Raw genomic sequence first — 17,011 nt, 5'->3', positions numbered from 1 at the left:
TGTAATTCTAATTTTTATGTTACTAATTATTATTAAATAATGTTATTTTTGCCATTGTAATTATATTTATTGTTTTTTATTATATTATGATTCATAATACCAACTTCTAATTTTACTATTCTGCTATTACTTAATTTTATTTGCTATTTTCTTAATTTTATTTCTCATCTCTTTTTCTCTTGTCTTATATATTCATCTCATACATTTCGAGGCAAACAACTTACTATCCTTGAACTCTCCGAGTTTGTGGCGGTTTTCGCTGAGCCCAAAGATCTGAGGACCGTGAAGGCTGCCGCTAGGTGTTTGAAAGCGTCCGTTTCCGGTCCGCCGCCGGCGACGTCGAAGAGTTGCCTAAGTAATAGCATCGAAGCGTACGTTTTTCCGGAACCGCTTGTCCCTGCAGAAGAACTTCTAGAAATCTTCACGTTCGAAAAACGAAAAAAGATGGAGTTTGTTAAGAGTCTTACCAGAAAGAATAATCGCCTGCGGATACCCGGTCTCCGATTGCTGCCTTACGGCTTCCTGGACGACCTTGTTCAACTGAGGTGCTAATGGTACCGACCTGGTGCTCGTTAAGGTTAATGGATTTCTAACGTCTGTATAAGGATTCACACAAACCAATATAGGACCCACGTTTGTCTGGAATAATATTTTCATTTTTTTTAATAAACCTATTATTTAATCAATTCAATTTCTTATAATGTTATTATTACTTTTAACATTAATAAAATAAAATATAAATATAAATAATAAAATTAAAATATAAAATAATTATATTAATTGTGTGTGTGGAATATATTTGAAGAAACCATATGTTTGAGTTTCAGGCTTCTTTGTATATCTAAGCAACTAATTATTTCTCTTATTAATAATAATTAATCTATTACAAGTATGTTATAGTCTTTTTATTATAGATTTAGAATAATTTTTATAAAAGAAAATAAATCAGCAATTATAACTTATCAAAAGTTTCAAATATATATTTAAATTTCTTAATATTATAATAAAATCTTTCTTTAAGATTTATAATTGATAATTACAATTAATATTCGTAAATTGTAATGTGACCAATTTATTATCAGTCTGTAATCTACGTTTATAACTGGAAAAATTTGTAGTGTTTATAAATAATTTGATTTTTATTATATATTTAGTTGATTAATGACATTGGTCAAGAAATTCTGTAAGTTCTTTTTTTAATGTCGAAGTCTGACAAATTGCAGTATAGTAAATTTATGTAAGTATATAATTAACTTGTTTTTTGCAATTGAACAAGGTATTCAACCAACCGCAATCGACGAGAAAAAAGATCTTCACTTGCCTGGGGAACTTAGATCAGGGAGAAATCAAGAGTTTCTCGATAAAACGCCTAAACGAGGAATAGCCTAAAAAAAACCGAACCTTTCGTATAAAAAGTCGATAGCCTGCTGTACGAAGAATTGTCCATCATGATGAACGACATAAGATAAGATATTGTAGTAAACACCAAATTTCGTTTACAACTAAAAAAATCGGATACTTAATATGTTTTAACTAAATATAATTAATAAATTTAAGATAAAGTTTATGTTTTCATTAATTAATAAGTTTTACTCTAAACCATACTATTTATACTTTAAATACATACATCCTTTTTAAATATTAACATAAATGTTAAGTTTTAAAGTTAAAAATATTTTCGAAGTAATTCGAGCAATCATTGAAGAAAATCATGGTTGATAAGAAATTCGATTACATAATTAATCATTTAATTGAATCATATAACCAATCATATAATATAAGGGAAATATGTGTGAAATTAAAGCTGGTCTGGTCGATCACATCGGAATGCGAGCGTGCATGCCACCTGTGCGTGGGTTTCTTGTGGCAGGGTAGCATGCACGAACCAGTCGAGAGACAGGGTGAATTCTTAATGGCAGTATATATCGGCCGTGCTTGTGTTGTGTTATTGCGAGCATCAATACCAACACAACATTTCAGGTACTTGCGCGAATATGATTCGAGACCGCCTCTTTGCATTCCGCTCTGGCACAACACGTCATTCGTATGTGTACGCGCAGGTGTGTGTGTGTGTGTGTGTGTGTGTACATGTGTGAGATTTATAAACGATTGGATTTTGGAATCCCCCCCTTGAACATTTACAGTCTAAAATTACAAGAAAAACTCTTTTGATTCATAATCATTTATCGTTTTTACATGTCATTACATTTAAAATTAAATGTCTACTTAATCCATTGAACTTTTATGTCACCAAAATATCTGTATATACATAACATAAAAATTTGTTTCTATGAATTATAAACTTGATTCTAAATTGCGTATAGAAATTTTAAAGAAGAAATCTTGTGCACATTTTTGTACAAGTTTAATCAATCTTATATTTTTCTATGCAAAATTATTTTATCTAAAAATAGTTAATGCATAAAGCACATTTTATTTTTAATTAATTAGTTTAATTATTTATTTAACTACAGTTAATCATATTTTATTAAAAGATTAAATTCCTGTATTTTCATTTATCTTTTTTTTCTCTCCATGAAAGATTTAGATGCCAAGTTTTTGAAAGCTTTACAAATGTTGAGCTATCCATTTTTACTTATCTACTTTTAACAAAAACATTGATCTTACATGATACTGCTTGGCACAGAAGCGAGCTTGAAGACATTTAAGTACTGCATCTTCTGTGAGAGGGCCAGGTAGATGAATGAGGTCGTCGAAGGCCGTGGAAGTTGCAGGGCCGGGCGAAGATGCGGTGGCTTTTGGGAGACATCGATGCTGAGTTTGATTACTTTTTGCATTTTTTACGTCCGCAATAATGCTAGAAATTGGTGGCGAACGAAGACATCCTAACGCCGTCACACAGGAGACTATCCTATCATCAGATACTCCGTTGTGACGTTTCGAAGGATCTAGATCTGAAAAAAAGTTTATGTCGAAAAAAATTTTTTAAATATTAATTTTCTCTTAATTATTATAATAATACTGTTGATAACTATTAATTATTTTTAAATACAATAGATTGTTTTATTATTCTACAGAAATGTTTATTTGTTTAGTATTTAATAAGATGATATACCATTTTTTTGTAATGCAGCAAAATAGAAAGAGCATATTTTTAATGTTACAATTACATACAATTAGTTGATATTTTGTTATTTCTAGAATTATGATGGAATTGTGTGAAATTCTATTAAGTAATTAACGTTTATATATATAATAAGGATTTATAGCAGATTATCCATAAAATCTTAATATAGGGTTATAGTAATGGAACAGATGTCCATGCACTAACCAGATATTAAGTTATTTGTTGTGGTTGAGTTATGATTAAGTGCGTTTGCACCAACATGATTGACATGGGGATGAACAATTGCGGAAGCTGTCAATGTGTGACCCGCAGGATGACCGATTCCATGAGGTATCGTGCCACTGGGCGGTAGGGTTCTTGGGGGTACTGCGGGTGCAGGTGAAGTGGGTCCACCTTTTTCCGGACTCTTCGATAGGGGTCCAGAGGTACCGCCTGTCGGCCCTGATGCATTCGCCGGTTGGCTTACGTGCAGCCGGTTCCTCAGGGTCACCAGTTCCGTGCTGAGGCTCCGCAAACGCTGCTGTAGGTGCACTGCTTCATTCGATGAGGAAGCATCTTTAAGAACCAAACAGGAAGCTTCGTTAATATATGATAATATCAATAATTAAATGCAATGGTACTTTAAAACAGTTTTCTCTCTCTCTCTCTCTCTCTCTCTCTCTCTCTCTCTTGCTTTCTTTTTCTTTATAATAAGAATGTAATGTGTAAAATTATAAAAGTAAGCATATTACAATTAAACGTTTATTATTTTACATATCTAAGAATTTTTGCAATTATGGAAACATGTTGAGATATTTTCTTTCAATAATTTAAATTATGTTAAAAATGTTAAAATTTAATGGAACACTTCTACTCTACACTATATTTCGTTTACAATATTTTAATTAATAATATTACTTAATGTCTTTTAGAAGCATTTGTGAATTCTAATAATCAAGGAAAAAATTTTCTCAGAATTATGTAATCGAAGATGTATGTAAAGATCACAGGATATTGTTTACTTGTAATATATTTTTTGATCTCATTTCAAAAAATGTTCTCGTTCCCAACTTCATTTCTTATTATAGTTTTTATCCGCTTATGCACATTCTCTCAAATTGTACATGGCTCTTCGGATACCGTTAATCTAAGATACAATAGCGGATAAGTTGAAATGGAGGAGGCTGCGCTCTCTCAGAGGTTGGATTCCAAGATTTCTCTCTATCACCTAAGGGAGGCTCAGCACTGTTGCACTCGATTGTGTAGTCACGTACCATGCGTCTGACCATTGTGTTTCGGTCGTTAAATATGATAACTTGCCAAGGTATTATTTCAATATTTTCACAGATATTTCAATTTCTTGGAAAAATAAAACATTTTTATTAAAAACGTAAGTTAAATACGAGTGCATATAAATTAAATATTGTATATTATTGTATAAAGTAAACAAAATGTATCGGACATAAATAAAACATGTTTTATTCAAAAGTAGAATTTCATCAAATGTAGATATCAAATAGCAATCTCTATTTGAGCGTAGATATAAAGAGGAGCTCTCAAAGTCAATTTTACAATTATTAATCGGAATACCTATTTTTTATCGATAGTACTTTTCAAAACACTACAAAAAATAAAGAGTTTCTTTTAATAAGTACTTTTCAAGATATATAAATTGATAAATTCAGATAACGGTGGCATTAACATTATCTATAGCGGGTTCTACGTTCAAAAAGTAAATATTATCTCGTTTGAGAAATCTTACAACTTTTGTGTGAAACATTTTTTCTCCAAGTATTTTGTTTTAGAGATGTTTAGCTGATCCGATACTTTTTGCTCATCCTGTATGTATATTGTAAATTAAATAAATTTTTGTTTATTTTTATACAAAAATAGATATTGTAAGTATATGTAAAAAATGTTATTAATATTATTTTAAATAATTTATATTGTAGAGAAATAAAATAATTTATAAAATCATAAACAGTGAAATGGAATTATTCATGAAGCCATAAACAGTGAAATGGAATTATTTATAGAGCCATATATGAACTAGTTCCAACAATCTCTACAAGCTAACGGTGTAATTAATAAATCTAGAAACTTATTGTTACGTGAATGCAATATAATATACCGAAATGCATATTTAATTATGTATATAAAGTAGACTTTAATAACAATAATAATTTACACCATCTATTTTGTTTATTAATTTAGAAAATCACATTAATTAAGCATCAATTGATCATTATATATAAAATGATAGCAATATCTATCTAATATAGCTTAAATTTATTATTTTTGTCTGGAAATATGATAAAGGAAAGATTTGTGTTTTAATATATATTGTGTAATAAAATTAAATTAATTTGAATTAATTAAATATTATATACAATTCGCAGTTTTATTAAATTCTATTTTACACTCCATTCAATGAAAAAAATCTTTAATTAACTGCAATATCGATATTTATAAAGATCTTTTCATTTAAAAATAATTGATCACTTATCACAAATATAAGTGTATTTGATTTCTTTCTTAGCATGTGTACGATGTTTATAATAGACAATATAGATCAGCTGGTCAGCTAATAACTATAGCCGAAGTCGATCTGAAATCGTTTCTATCTCAACACTGCAATCTTCTACAATACGGTTGATTCTGACATTACGATTGAAAGTATTTTTTTGGAATGCTCCTTTAGAACGCGTTTTCCTTTTTTCGGACAGATACTAAGTTCCCTCAGGATGACACACGATATTCGATGCTCGGCTCGCATTAAGAACTAGCCTCGTTATTCTATACTAACTTCCGGATACGAGATTAGTTACATAACCGGTTTTCTGAAATCGCAAAGTAAGATGTTTAATGCGTGCTGTACTTTATTTATGTTCTGTTCTTGCGAGAGAGCCGATTGAATGTGATTATTTTAGTATCCAGAGCTTTTATTAATTACAATGATGCTCACTAATGTTGAATCATGTGGAACAGTCAACACATTCATTGATTCAAAGGAAATAATACATTAGGATACAAGGATACATGTTATAATCGATTATAATAAACAAAGGGAGAAAAATTGCATACTTATGTAGATAGTTCGGAAATAGCGTTATAAAAAATTTATTTCTATGGTACTATGAAAAATTGTTTTAGAGAAATAACAGAAACTTGCGAGAAAGATTAAACACGGTAATATAGAAGATATAAAAATAAAAGCTAATATTAATGTTTATATTGCTCTTCAGTATAAAACACATTTTAAAATAATTAAGAAAATAGAATCATATATCAATGTATACATGTATCAATACTATAAATAATAATAGTAATAAATAATAATAAACAATAACAGGAATAGTAAGAGTAACAGAAGCCTTACTTTCCTGATTTTCCTAACACCTTGTAACCAGACAGGTCCTACTTCACAGGGATTAAATTCCGCAGGTACCCTCGGAAGCTGAATGCTTCTTCGAGAAGAAGACAGGTTCTTTTTAGTCCTATCCTTTTCACAGCACCTACACTCTATTCGTCTTAACTCTTTCAATTAATGTTTCATTGACTCGTATTACTGTTGGCTTTTTCTCAAATATTAATTTGTCCTTTTTAATTCTGCGAATTCCTGATTTTTAAAAAATATATTTCTTTGATTCTCTTGAGTCTTTCATGAATTACAGAATCTGATTTCTATATTGTGTTTCAAAAACTAGATTATTATTAAAATTATGTTGTTTTCATATTTAAATTATATAGGTATGTATGGGTATGTATTGTGTATAATGTAAATTTTAATTGTAATAATTATTTGTATATTATATATTATATCTATAATTTATATAAGTTGTTATGTAATATTATATATTTTTCCTACATGTTTGACCTTATCAAACTTCAATCACATACACACGTGTGCGCGTGAGAAACTTAATTCATATTTACATACAAAATCATATTTTTATTTTTAGGAATATGTTTTTTGTTTAAATTATTGTGATTATATAACATAAAAAAGATTATCACATAATAAATAAATTTAATGGAGAAACTTTATAATATGGCTGTAAAGATTTATACAATCAAAATATATATACGGAAATTATTCTAAAATATATAACAAAGATCAAAAAACTGGAAAGTGAGTGCTAGAAAATCTTAAAAGCTAGAGATAGCATAGAGAAAAGAGAAATAAAGTAAGTAACCACTTTAAGTACACCGTTATGCTTTGACATTGGCATAGAGATAACGAAAGGGGTGAATTAATCGCAGCAGGTACTCTGCATTCCTCTCTTGTACACGCAGATTACCGAATCGCGATGAAATTAATGGCGACGCCCGCACGTATGTCGAAACTTAATTCGTAATTAGACGTGGAGGCTTATCTTGACGCGTGATCCATTTACAAATTTGGTCGATAGGTACTTTTTCTAGAAAATTTGCGCAATAGCTTATATTCATGATAAAACTTTAATTAAATTCAGTATGAAAGTAAATTTCATTTTATCGTGGTCTATTTTTTTCAGGACAGTAAAGATTATTTTATATGAGAAACAAATTTCAGAATAAAATATTTTAACTATTATTTTATTAAAATTATTACAGATCAAATAAGAATTAACATAACTTTTAATAATTTATACAACAAATTACTCAAAGAAATTATTTTTTGCAAAAATTCAATTGCAATTGTATAATACATAGGTATAAAAAACGCATCAATATAAGTTATATTCTCAAGCTTGCAAAAGACAAGCAAAGATATCGGAAAATATCTACAAAGAGTTTTCAAAATAATAGTTTTCACAGAATAAGAGGATGCTACAGAGTATACATGGAATAAATAAGTGACTGTCAGATCCATGTGTCGAGTCTTGATAAAATGGTAATTTCTTTCGAGGCTAGTTTGCCGTGGAACTTTGCAAATGTATAACTTCACCAAGTGGCAATAAACGTAACAATCTTGAGCATCAAAACAAGAAGTCCTATCTAAGATATACATAAATTGTATCTATATCTGCAACGTACGTTCAATCCGCATTTAATTTCTCTGTTGATGGGTTCTATCGAGTACCTAGTATTTAATTAAAGAATCAATACATACTTTTATGTACTTATTGATTTTTCACAATAATTTTTTGTAATAATATTCATACGTAATATTTATAATTCATACATAACCAGATCTATCTCTTTTCTTATTTCAAAAATAAAGAGTTTCATCATATTTTGTTTGATATATGTATATCATATTTTGTATGATATAAATAAATTTTAATGATTACATTTTGGAAAAGCATGAAAAGTTATAAGAGAATTAGTCCTTTTTAAACAAATTACTAAACACATTCTTCATACTACTTTGATCCTTTACTAAAATCTTTATAAATTAATACGCATACACAAATGCATATTGCGACACAGTATGATCTATACGTATGTCACTTATACTTTCGTGCTTTTCATGCATGTGCGCTTACAGCACATGAGAGCAGTTGCAGCTGGATGTACCAGTTTAAGCCATTGCCCTGTATAAATCCCAGCGAGGAAATATCTTTTTCTTCGTTATTGTCTCAATTGTAAACGTGCTTATTTTTCTTCCATATTACAATGTTTACATAATTATTTATAAATGTATCTAATAATCCATAAAATAATGAGTTTGCAATTTTTTTAATTTTTATAAAATTGTTAAATGAAATAATTTCTCTCATAATTCTCAAATTTTAATAAATTTCCAATTATTTAAATAAATTTATTTAAATAAATAAAAATTAAACAAAAGGACAGAGTTGAAGAATTTTATAATAATATTACTTTTTAAAGATAATAATTATGTTAATTAAAATATTAATTAATGTGTATACAATATGTAGAACGTAAATATTTTGAAACTATACATTTCTAAAATAAATTGGAAAAAATATATATATAAATATATTTTAAATATCCTTTATGCTTTTGTAATGAGAATAGCATTTTATAATTATAATTAATAATTACAATCATATTATATAGGGTGTATATACAATTAAATAATTTATCAGCTTTATGCAATTTTTCTTCTCGAAGAAGTTAATAATGACAAAGAAGTAGAAGGTATTTTAATTATATCTCATCTTCCCACTCCTTCCACCTAATTACTCAAGAAGCCCGTAATTGTGAAGGACGCGCTATAATGAAACAATAGCTGTAAGGATGTCTTAGACTGCAGAATAATGACGCTTCCGAGTTGGGAAAGAGTCGAGTAAAAAAATTATCTTGTGATATTGTGGCTCCTTTCATTTTTTTCAAAACTTTTCTTCCTCTTTTTAAAATTTAATCTGACACTGACAAAGTCTAAAAAAATCAACATATGCATTTGCAATATAAATGTTCATCATTGAAGTCCCGTTTATAAAACTATTTTATAAAATAGTTTTCAAAAATAAAATACACTTAAAAAAACTACTTAGAATTATATATAATTTATTTATTAGTTACAGGTTGACGAAAATGATTTACAATTAATAATATTAAAGAGACTTTTAAAATCAATATTTAAGTTTACTTAAACAATTAAATTAGAAATCTATAGTATTTATACTATACTGTTCAAATCTTATTTAGACCGTGAGAGTTTTTAAACTAAATACCGATGAGAATAAGCAATTTACAGTCAAGCTGGATCTTGGATGCTTCTAATCTAATATATCATATAATTTCGTGTAAATTTATATACGTATCTAGATCCTTAAATGCGCGCTGAAATTTTTTCAGACTTACAATGCAAACTAATAAACTATCGCAGTTCTATTACGAGTTAAATTGACTAACAACCTAACAATTTTTGATGCTCATTGTATCTTGGATCTTAATACAATATGTTAAATGACATATTAAATCTATGAATAAAATATTAAAAATCTGTAAATAATTTGTTTACATTGCGAAAAATATTACCTTAGCCGGAAGTCGAACCCGGATCGCCTGCTAATTTATAACTGTATTTAAAATTATTTTAAAAAATAAGTATATTTCTTGTATTTCAAATAAAAAACATTCTGTACACGTTTAATTGATTACAAAAGAAATAGTAAGATTGAAGGACACATCCAGGAATATAAATGCTTAAATGTAATCGTTTACGATAGATTAATATACATGATCTAAATTTCTGATCCCAAGCATCACATAAATTTTTTATGAAAGACGTTAATTTCTGGATACAGTTAAGAATGCTGGAAGGTAATAAAGGAAGAGCAGCCGCGAAGATGTAAAGAAATTGTATTACTTTAACTGTAAAGCGTAGGCAACTTTTATAATGATCACCGTAACTCTTTATTTTCAGCATAGCAGGGTCGTACCAAGCGTTTTGGAGCCTGCTTGAGTAGTTAAAATCTCTAACTGTTTATTCCATAAATCTTCATTATTTAATAAAATAATCTATTAACTGATTATTCATAAAATAAAAAGATTAAAATTTCAATTATCAATGAAAACACTGATGAGTAAGTTTTTTTTATTTTCTTGCGGGAAACATTTTTTCTTTAGTTCGAGCTTTTGTATTTATTACTTGTATGATAAACTCAAATATATTAACATACACACACACACACACACACATGTGTATATAATAGTCCTTTCAAAAGTATTATATAATGTTTTATAACAAACTAAGATTCAGGTATTATATAATTTTGTTTTAAACTTGTAAAAATCATATATCACTAAATTCGAAGATTTAAGATATCACAGACTCAAAAATAATAAAATGTAATAATTTTATATATTGTAAATATTAATATAAAATTCTACAATCAAAAAATCATTTTTAATATTAGAACATTATTAGAGTATTAATCGAAGTATATACTTCAATGCATAAATTTTAAAATGGAGAAACACGATATAATTATACATTGTATAATAAATATACATTATATATAAAAGAGAAAATATTGTATAGATTTTAGGACACAAGCATACGAAAGATGCAATGTTGAAAATCTAATAAAAAAAATATATATCTAAGAATAAAACAAAATTAATTTGTGGATTACAAGTTTTAATAATCGAGAAAAATGTTCCAGATCATTAAAATCAACAGAAAGATGCTGTCATAGCTTTGCAACTTTGTACCTTGAAGTTTTTTCTCGGTCTCCCAGAACTTCTGTAGCTCCGTAAAATACTTGTCCAATATGAAGACTTTGGAGAGACCGAGGGTAGCCATTTCAGATGTTCGAGTCTTAATTTCGTTCAGAATTTTCCTTACTAAATTTGCCTTTAGATTTTTAATCTAACGTTTTTGCGATTTAACGAAACAGGACATCTTGAAGTTCCCGCGTTTTCGTATCCTCGGAGCACTCGTCACCGCATTCGCACATTTTCCACCTTAATTTTTTTAACGCTAAGGACACTCAAATTTGCATCACATTGCACTAAAATTATTAATCGATCGAAGAAATTATTTACACTATAGCTTAAGAATTAAAATGCTCGAAAAATTTCAAATAAATACACTGCAAATTAAATTCTTAACACTGCAGGAGACAGAGAAATCACGATAACCAGATTCACACACTAATACGATCTGACGATCAATCCAGATCAATTTATTAACTTGGCACAATTTTTTCACGAGTGTAAACTTCGTTTAAACAGCCTATGCACTTTTGGACATGCGAAGAGTGCCGAGCCGTCGCGTTCAACTGGGCGTCATTGTTGCCTGAGACCCACCTTCTGGGCCTTATTTCTCCTAAAGCGTCTTCGCCGTAACTCCAAAAGGTAAGAGCTGCGAAACTTACCTAGTCCTCAGGTAGTTAGGTGGAAGGCACCACAGGCATGCCGGGGTCCAGGATATCTGTAGAATGGAATGGAGGGAGATAGGTGGTATAGAGGAGAGAGAGAGGAGAGGACTGGTCTCCGACTGGACCGCTCTGCACGAGGCTGTGGAAAAATCACTGCGGCCCTAGACTCACCTTAGGCAGCTCTCTCGACCTCCACGATTCACTGCGGTTTATTATATGCCTTGCTGATCTATTCGATGAAACTTCAAACGGGAATTGAACGTCATAAAGCAAAATTTAACGTGAAACATACAGCTTTAATGTATAATAAGTTAATTGCAATTGTCAAAAATTCGTAAAAGAAGTACTAAAATTTCAAAGATTCAAGCAGAAAAAGTTAAAAAAGTAAGTATATTTGTAAATATGATAGTAACATTATGTAATAATCTTGACGTAAGACACTGCGCCGTGTCTTTTGAAATATGTAATATTAAAATATTATAAAAGATTAGTAAAATAAGATGTAAATAAATGGTTTGCATAAAAGAAATAATTAATGTAATCTGTTGAAATACATATATTTAGAAACAATTATTAAGTTATTGTCAATAAATGGATATGTACACAATGAATATATAATATAATAATATTATCAAGCATCTTTGCAGTTCGATTGAAAATGGGACTCTCGATTTATTTTTATCGGTCTAATTTTCACTTGTAATTGTTAAATAATAATGCATGGATTATATTTAAAAAATTATAATATAAACGGGATAATTAAAGATATAATTAAACAAGCGCGTGCACATATACCAACATATATGTGTACGATTTGATTTAAGTGTTCAGGTTCTAAGCGTGCATATCGTTGGATTAATATCCCTTCCAATACAAACTCGAAACATCTGTTTAAAGAACAGGCATCTTTCCTATATCCACATTCAAGTCACTTGTTGCTGGCGAACGTTCATCCACTGACAAGCAGCCATTGAGCTGCTCGATGAGCGCGACACGCGATACATGTCACCTGACCTATCTACCCAATGAATGGCTGCTTGCAAGGCAACCAGAGCAGCAGAAGCGAGACACGAGGCTGAAGAAGGTTAGCGCTCTCGTTTGCTGAACGGTCGAAAAAGAGAGGACAAACGGAGCAGCGATCGATCTTCATGGCATTCCCGAAGCGCCCTTGCTCCCTTTTTCGTCGGAGCAACGAAAAGAGAGAAAAGCGAAAGAGGAAGATTCGTGGCACACTCAAGAGGATCTCGAGCGGACGTTCCGAGGCGCGTTCCGCCTTATAATTTTGATCTACAGCCGCGAAAGGAATCCAACATGGCTGTGCCGCAGCGGGCTTACCCTGTCGTAAACAATGCAACATCGTCGTTGTAAGAGAACTTTCTTACTCTATCTTCTCTCTTCTCTTCTTCCATCGCTCCTTATCTTCTTCTGGGACTAACTCCCCCACTTCTCATGCAATGAGCCTGTTTCTCCCCACTCAGTGTGATGTAAACGTGGAGAAGGTTCCACGAGCAACACGGAGGTAGGAAGGCCCTGACTGGGGCCGACGACCACTATGAGTGGATCCCTACCACCAAACGCGCTCACTATCGACGAGTAACTTCGTTCGCTTCGTTACCGTTGCGAAAACAGTAAGAGAATCAACGAACATTGTTGATTAAATATAATCCAATAAACACTAACTAAAAGTAATGTAACATAATGTTACAATTCAACAATGAAACTGTTACGTAACATATACATGTTATATTATATTTGTATTGTTGAGTGTAAAATTATAACATGTTATGTTACGTTCAGTTAATAATAGTGGGAAGGCACGAATTTTTTAAATTAAATTAATAATGTGTTTTTAATTTTAATTAGTGGAATATAATATCCATTTTCATAATATATTTTCAAATTTTTATAAGACGATTATACATTCAGTAGAAGAAACATAAATAGTCAAAATAAAATTATACGTAATGTAATAGGAAATATGTTTAGTAGAATATTATTAAATGTAAACATTTTATACACATTATATAATATTTTGTCCTTAACAATTTAATCTAACAAGTAGAAAGAATAAATAAAAGTTTATTTTATAATTTAAAGATTTAAAAATTTTCAGGACTATTTCTTTATTTAAATTCCTATAATTATTGAGATATAATAATACGTGTAAAGAGAAAAATAATATGAAAATATTACATCTCTAAAATGTGATAAGGAAATGTTGAATTTTCTAGTGAATTAATTTAAGACATTTAGCTCTCGGCTGGAGGAGAAAGAGGATTCGTTCTTTGCTGCGAAATTCAAATCTCTCTGTAGAAAACCGGTTTCGATGCGAACGAGACGGACTCGAATGAAAAACAGGCCCGTGGGCCTTTCGCTGGTTCGATTCGCGCTAACTTTGTGTCGATAAAGCAGAAGACGATATGTCTTCAACAGACTGTAGGACTGCTAGCACAATCTGGCGAAACGATCCGAAGATCGTGACTCTGCTTCGTTAGATATTATACCGATCTTTGAAATACATTCTTCAGATATATGTTCTTTGCTCGAATGATCTATTACCGATCTGAAAAGTTATCTCAAGAACCTAAATACGAATGTATTAATTATACACTATTGAAGATATAATTATCTATACATATTTAAGTGTATTAATACATTGAAGATAATTCCTATATTTATTTTTATAAGATTCAAAAATAAAAGAAATAAAGGAATATCTAGAATATTTTTTCTGCAAAGTAAATCCCAAAATAATTGATTTTTTAAAAATAATAATCGTTGCATCTATTAAAAAAATATGAAGTGTGAGTACTTCAGATTAGTAATATTTTATCATCACTTCAATATATAAATAAATATATATTTATTATCAATATATTCAATGGCATGCGTGTATTGTATTTCAAATCATAAAAAGTATAAAATGTAATTGTTGTAAGGAGAGATCAAGAGTTATACATATATAAATAATTTAATTCATTTTTTTTTGTTTGAAATAAAATGTATGCACTTCAGGAAATTAGCAAAAATTGGGAATAATTTGAGTTTAAGGATATATATTCCACATGTACATTTAAACTGAGTGAAACGAATAAGATGAAAGGACTATGGATTCGTTGCAGATTTGTGAGACCTTGAAGAAGCTCATGGACCCATCCGTCAGCAACTGACACCGGACCAGAAATGTTTTTATCTTCTTTTCGTTTTCTCTGTCTTTCTTTTCATTTCTGATTCGCTATTTAGTATTCCACACAATCAACTGAAAGAAAAATTCTTGAAAGTTGCACACAATTCCGATAATAAAAATTTAAAAAAATAATTTAGGAATTTTTAAAAGTCAAAAAAATTTGATAAATCTAATATTGCTAAAAATGGAATAAATTTAGATCTTTTTTTTAAATGTAAATTAAGGGAATAAAGATTCAGAAAATATAATAAAAATTTGAAAGTTTGCAATATTGCAGACGTATAAGTAAAGACGATCAAACGTCGAATTTTTAGATAACGTTTTATATGTTTTGTATATACATTGTATATATATATATTTTTTTTTCATTTTATATAATTTCAATTTTATGTTTTATATTAAACATTTTTTACATTTATATATTTTTATGTTTTTTAAATCCTCTATTTTTCTTTTTTTTTTGTATTTTCCGCTCTTTCTTCAGAAGCTTATGTCTTCTATTCTCGTTTTCCATAAAAGATTCTGATTTCAAATGCTTTTGCTTTTCTTCTTTCTTCTAGATCTTTTTCTTACTTTTTTTATCTTCTCTTGATACAAACATTATGCTGATCCCGCTCCACTACTTTCATTCCTGTTTTATCCTTCGTTTGTCCTTCTCCTTCATCATATATATAAAATGCAATAGTTCAATTGGATAGAAACAATATTAATTTATTAAACGCGTTCAGTATGTGTAGCACTGATGACCGATTTAATTTAAAAAAAAAAAAATCATTCTTTTGTTATATTGTATCGATTCATATAATTACAACATGATATAATTCGTACAGAACCATACCATTGTTGAGTAAAATTAAATTCATTTTACAATAATCTCATATGTTATTTCTTATTTAAATTTTCGTTACCATCCCATTATTTTGTTCCCATTATAATGTGAAATAATTCTGTAAAAAGTTTCCTTCTGCATTCTCTAGTTTTTTATTTCATCTAGCTCGTACAAGCTATGAAAGTGAATTTCAGACTAACTTTTAAATTTATGTTTTATCCGAACGCGTTAGCTTATATTTAAAAATTAGAGTTATAAAATGTTTTTGATTTAACTGCAATTTTTCAAACTTAACTAAAGGTTGCTGTGATATAATGACCTTTGAGTTTCCTTACATGGTTAAAATCGGAAATCTGAGTGATCCATCATTCGACGTCATCCACGTGTCAGACACGCGGCACGATATAATTTGTTCGCCCCATTACATATTGAAAAGCTGTAAAACTCGATTGGTTGGTCTAGCTGATATTCAAGGATTATGCTGGTGACGAAGAGACATATCTCGAATCAGTAATCACTGATCGCGATACGAAAGATCATCTGTCGTAACTCATCTGTTATAATGAAAATACGCTCTGTATTAAATGTCATATTTCTAATTTTAAACCACAAAGATATATTTAATTTAAAATTTTTTAATGTTTAAATTTTTCAACATGGCAATTTTTGCTAAAGTTTTTATTTAATAATAATGTACTTTTATAAGTATTATACAATTGAATAATAAAGTTTCTGCTATAAAATGATGGATATAAAATAATTGCCTCATTAGAAAGAATCAGAATCCCATTCAACTTTCTACTACATAATAGCGATAAATTAGACTTTCAAAGTTTTAAAATTGTAAGATACAGGTATATATCATCGAGGGATTCATTAATTTTGCATCGCTATGTAATCACAAGTACTTCATATGTAAAAATAAAAAATATATTTATAATAATAAACAATAGAGTTTTTTAAACGCCAGATAAAAGACAAATAAGGACATGGAATATAAATTAAAAAACAAAGAGATCATCTTAGTGAGCATCATAACTGATTACAAAAATGATTGAAATTTTTATATCAAGAAACATGGCGACAGGACGCGTTATTAATATTACGACGAACGTACTTCAGAATACATCGAGGCTTATCTTTGGCCT

General features: G+C 29.4%; 1 protein-coding gene across 1 annotated transcript in view; it reads right to left on the bottom strand.

Moving 5' to 3' along the window:
- dachs (unconventional myosin-IXb-like dachs) overlaps positions 1 to 11,270 on the bottom strand; it is a 29,858-nt gene extending 18,588 nt beyond the window's left edge. Inside the window, 5 exon segments of the mRNA XM_018537769.1 lie at positions 225 to 397; positions 468 to 639; positions 2,629 to 2,915; positions 3,293 to 3,643; positions 11,180 to 11,270. Coding sequence (XP_018393271.1) covers positions 225 to 397; positions 468 to 639; positions 2,629 to 2,915; positions 3,293 to 3,643; positions 11,180 to 11,270 — 1,074 coding nt within the window.
- Between the last annotated feature and the right edge of the window lie 5,741 nt (positions 11,271 to 17,011).

The sequence above is a fragment of the Cyphomyrmex costatus genome, unplaced genomic scaffold (genome assembly GCF_001594065.2).
Source record: "Cyphomyrmex costatus isolate MS0001 unplaced genomic scaffold, Ccosl1.0 scaffold182, whole genome shotgun sequence".
NCBI classification, from domain to species: domain Eukaryota; kingdom Metazoa; phylum Arthropoda; class Insecta; order Hymenoptera; family Formicidae; genus Cyphomyrmex; species Cyphomyrmex costatus.
Note: the sequence above shows the minus strand (reverse complement) of the source record. Positions and strands in the feature narration are given on the sequence as shown.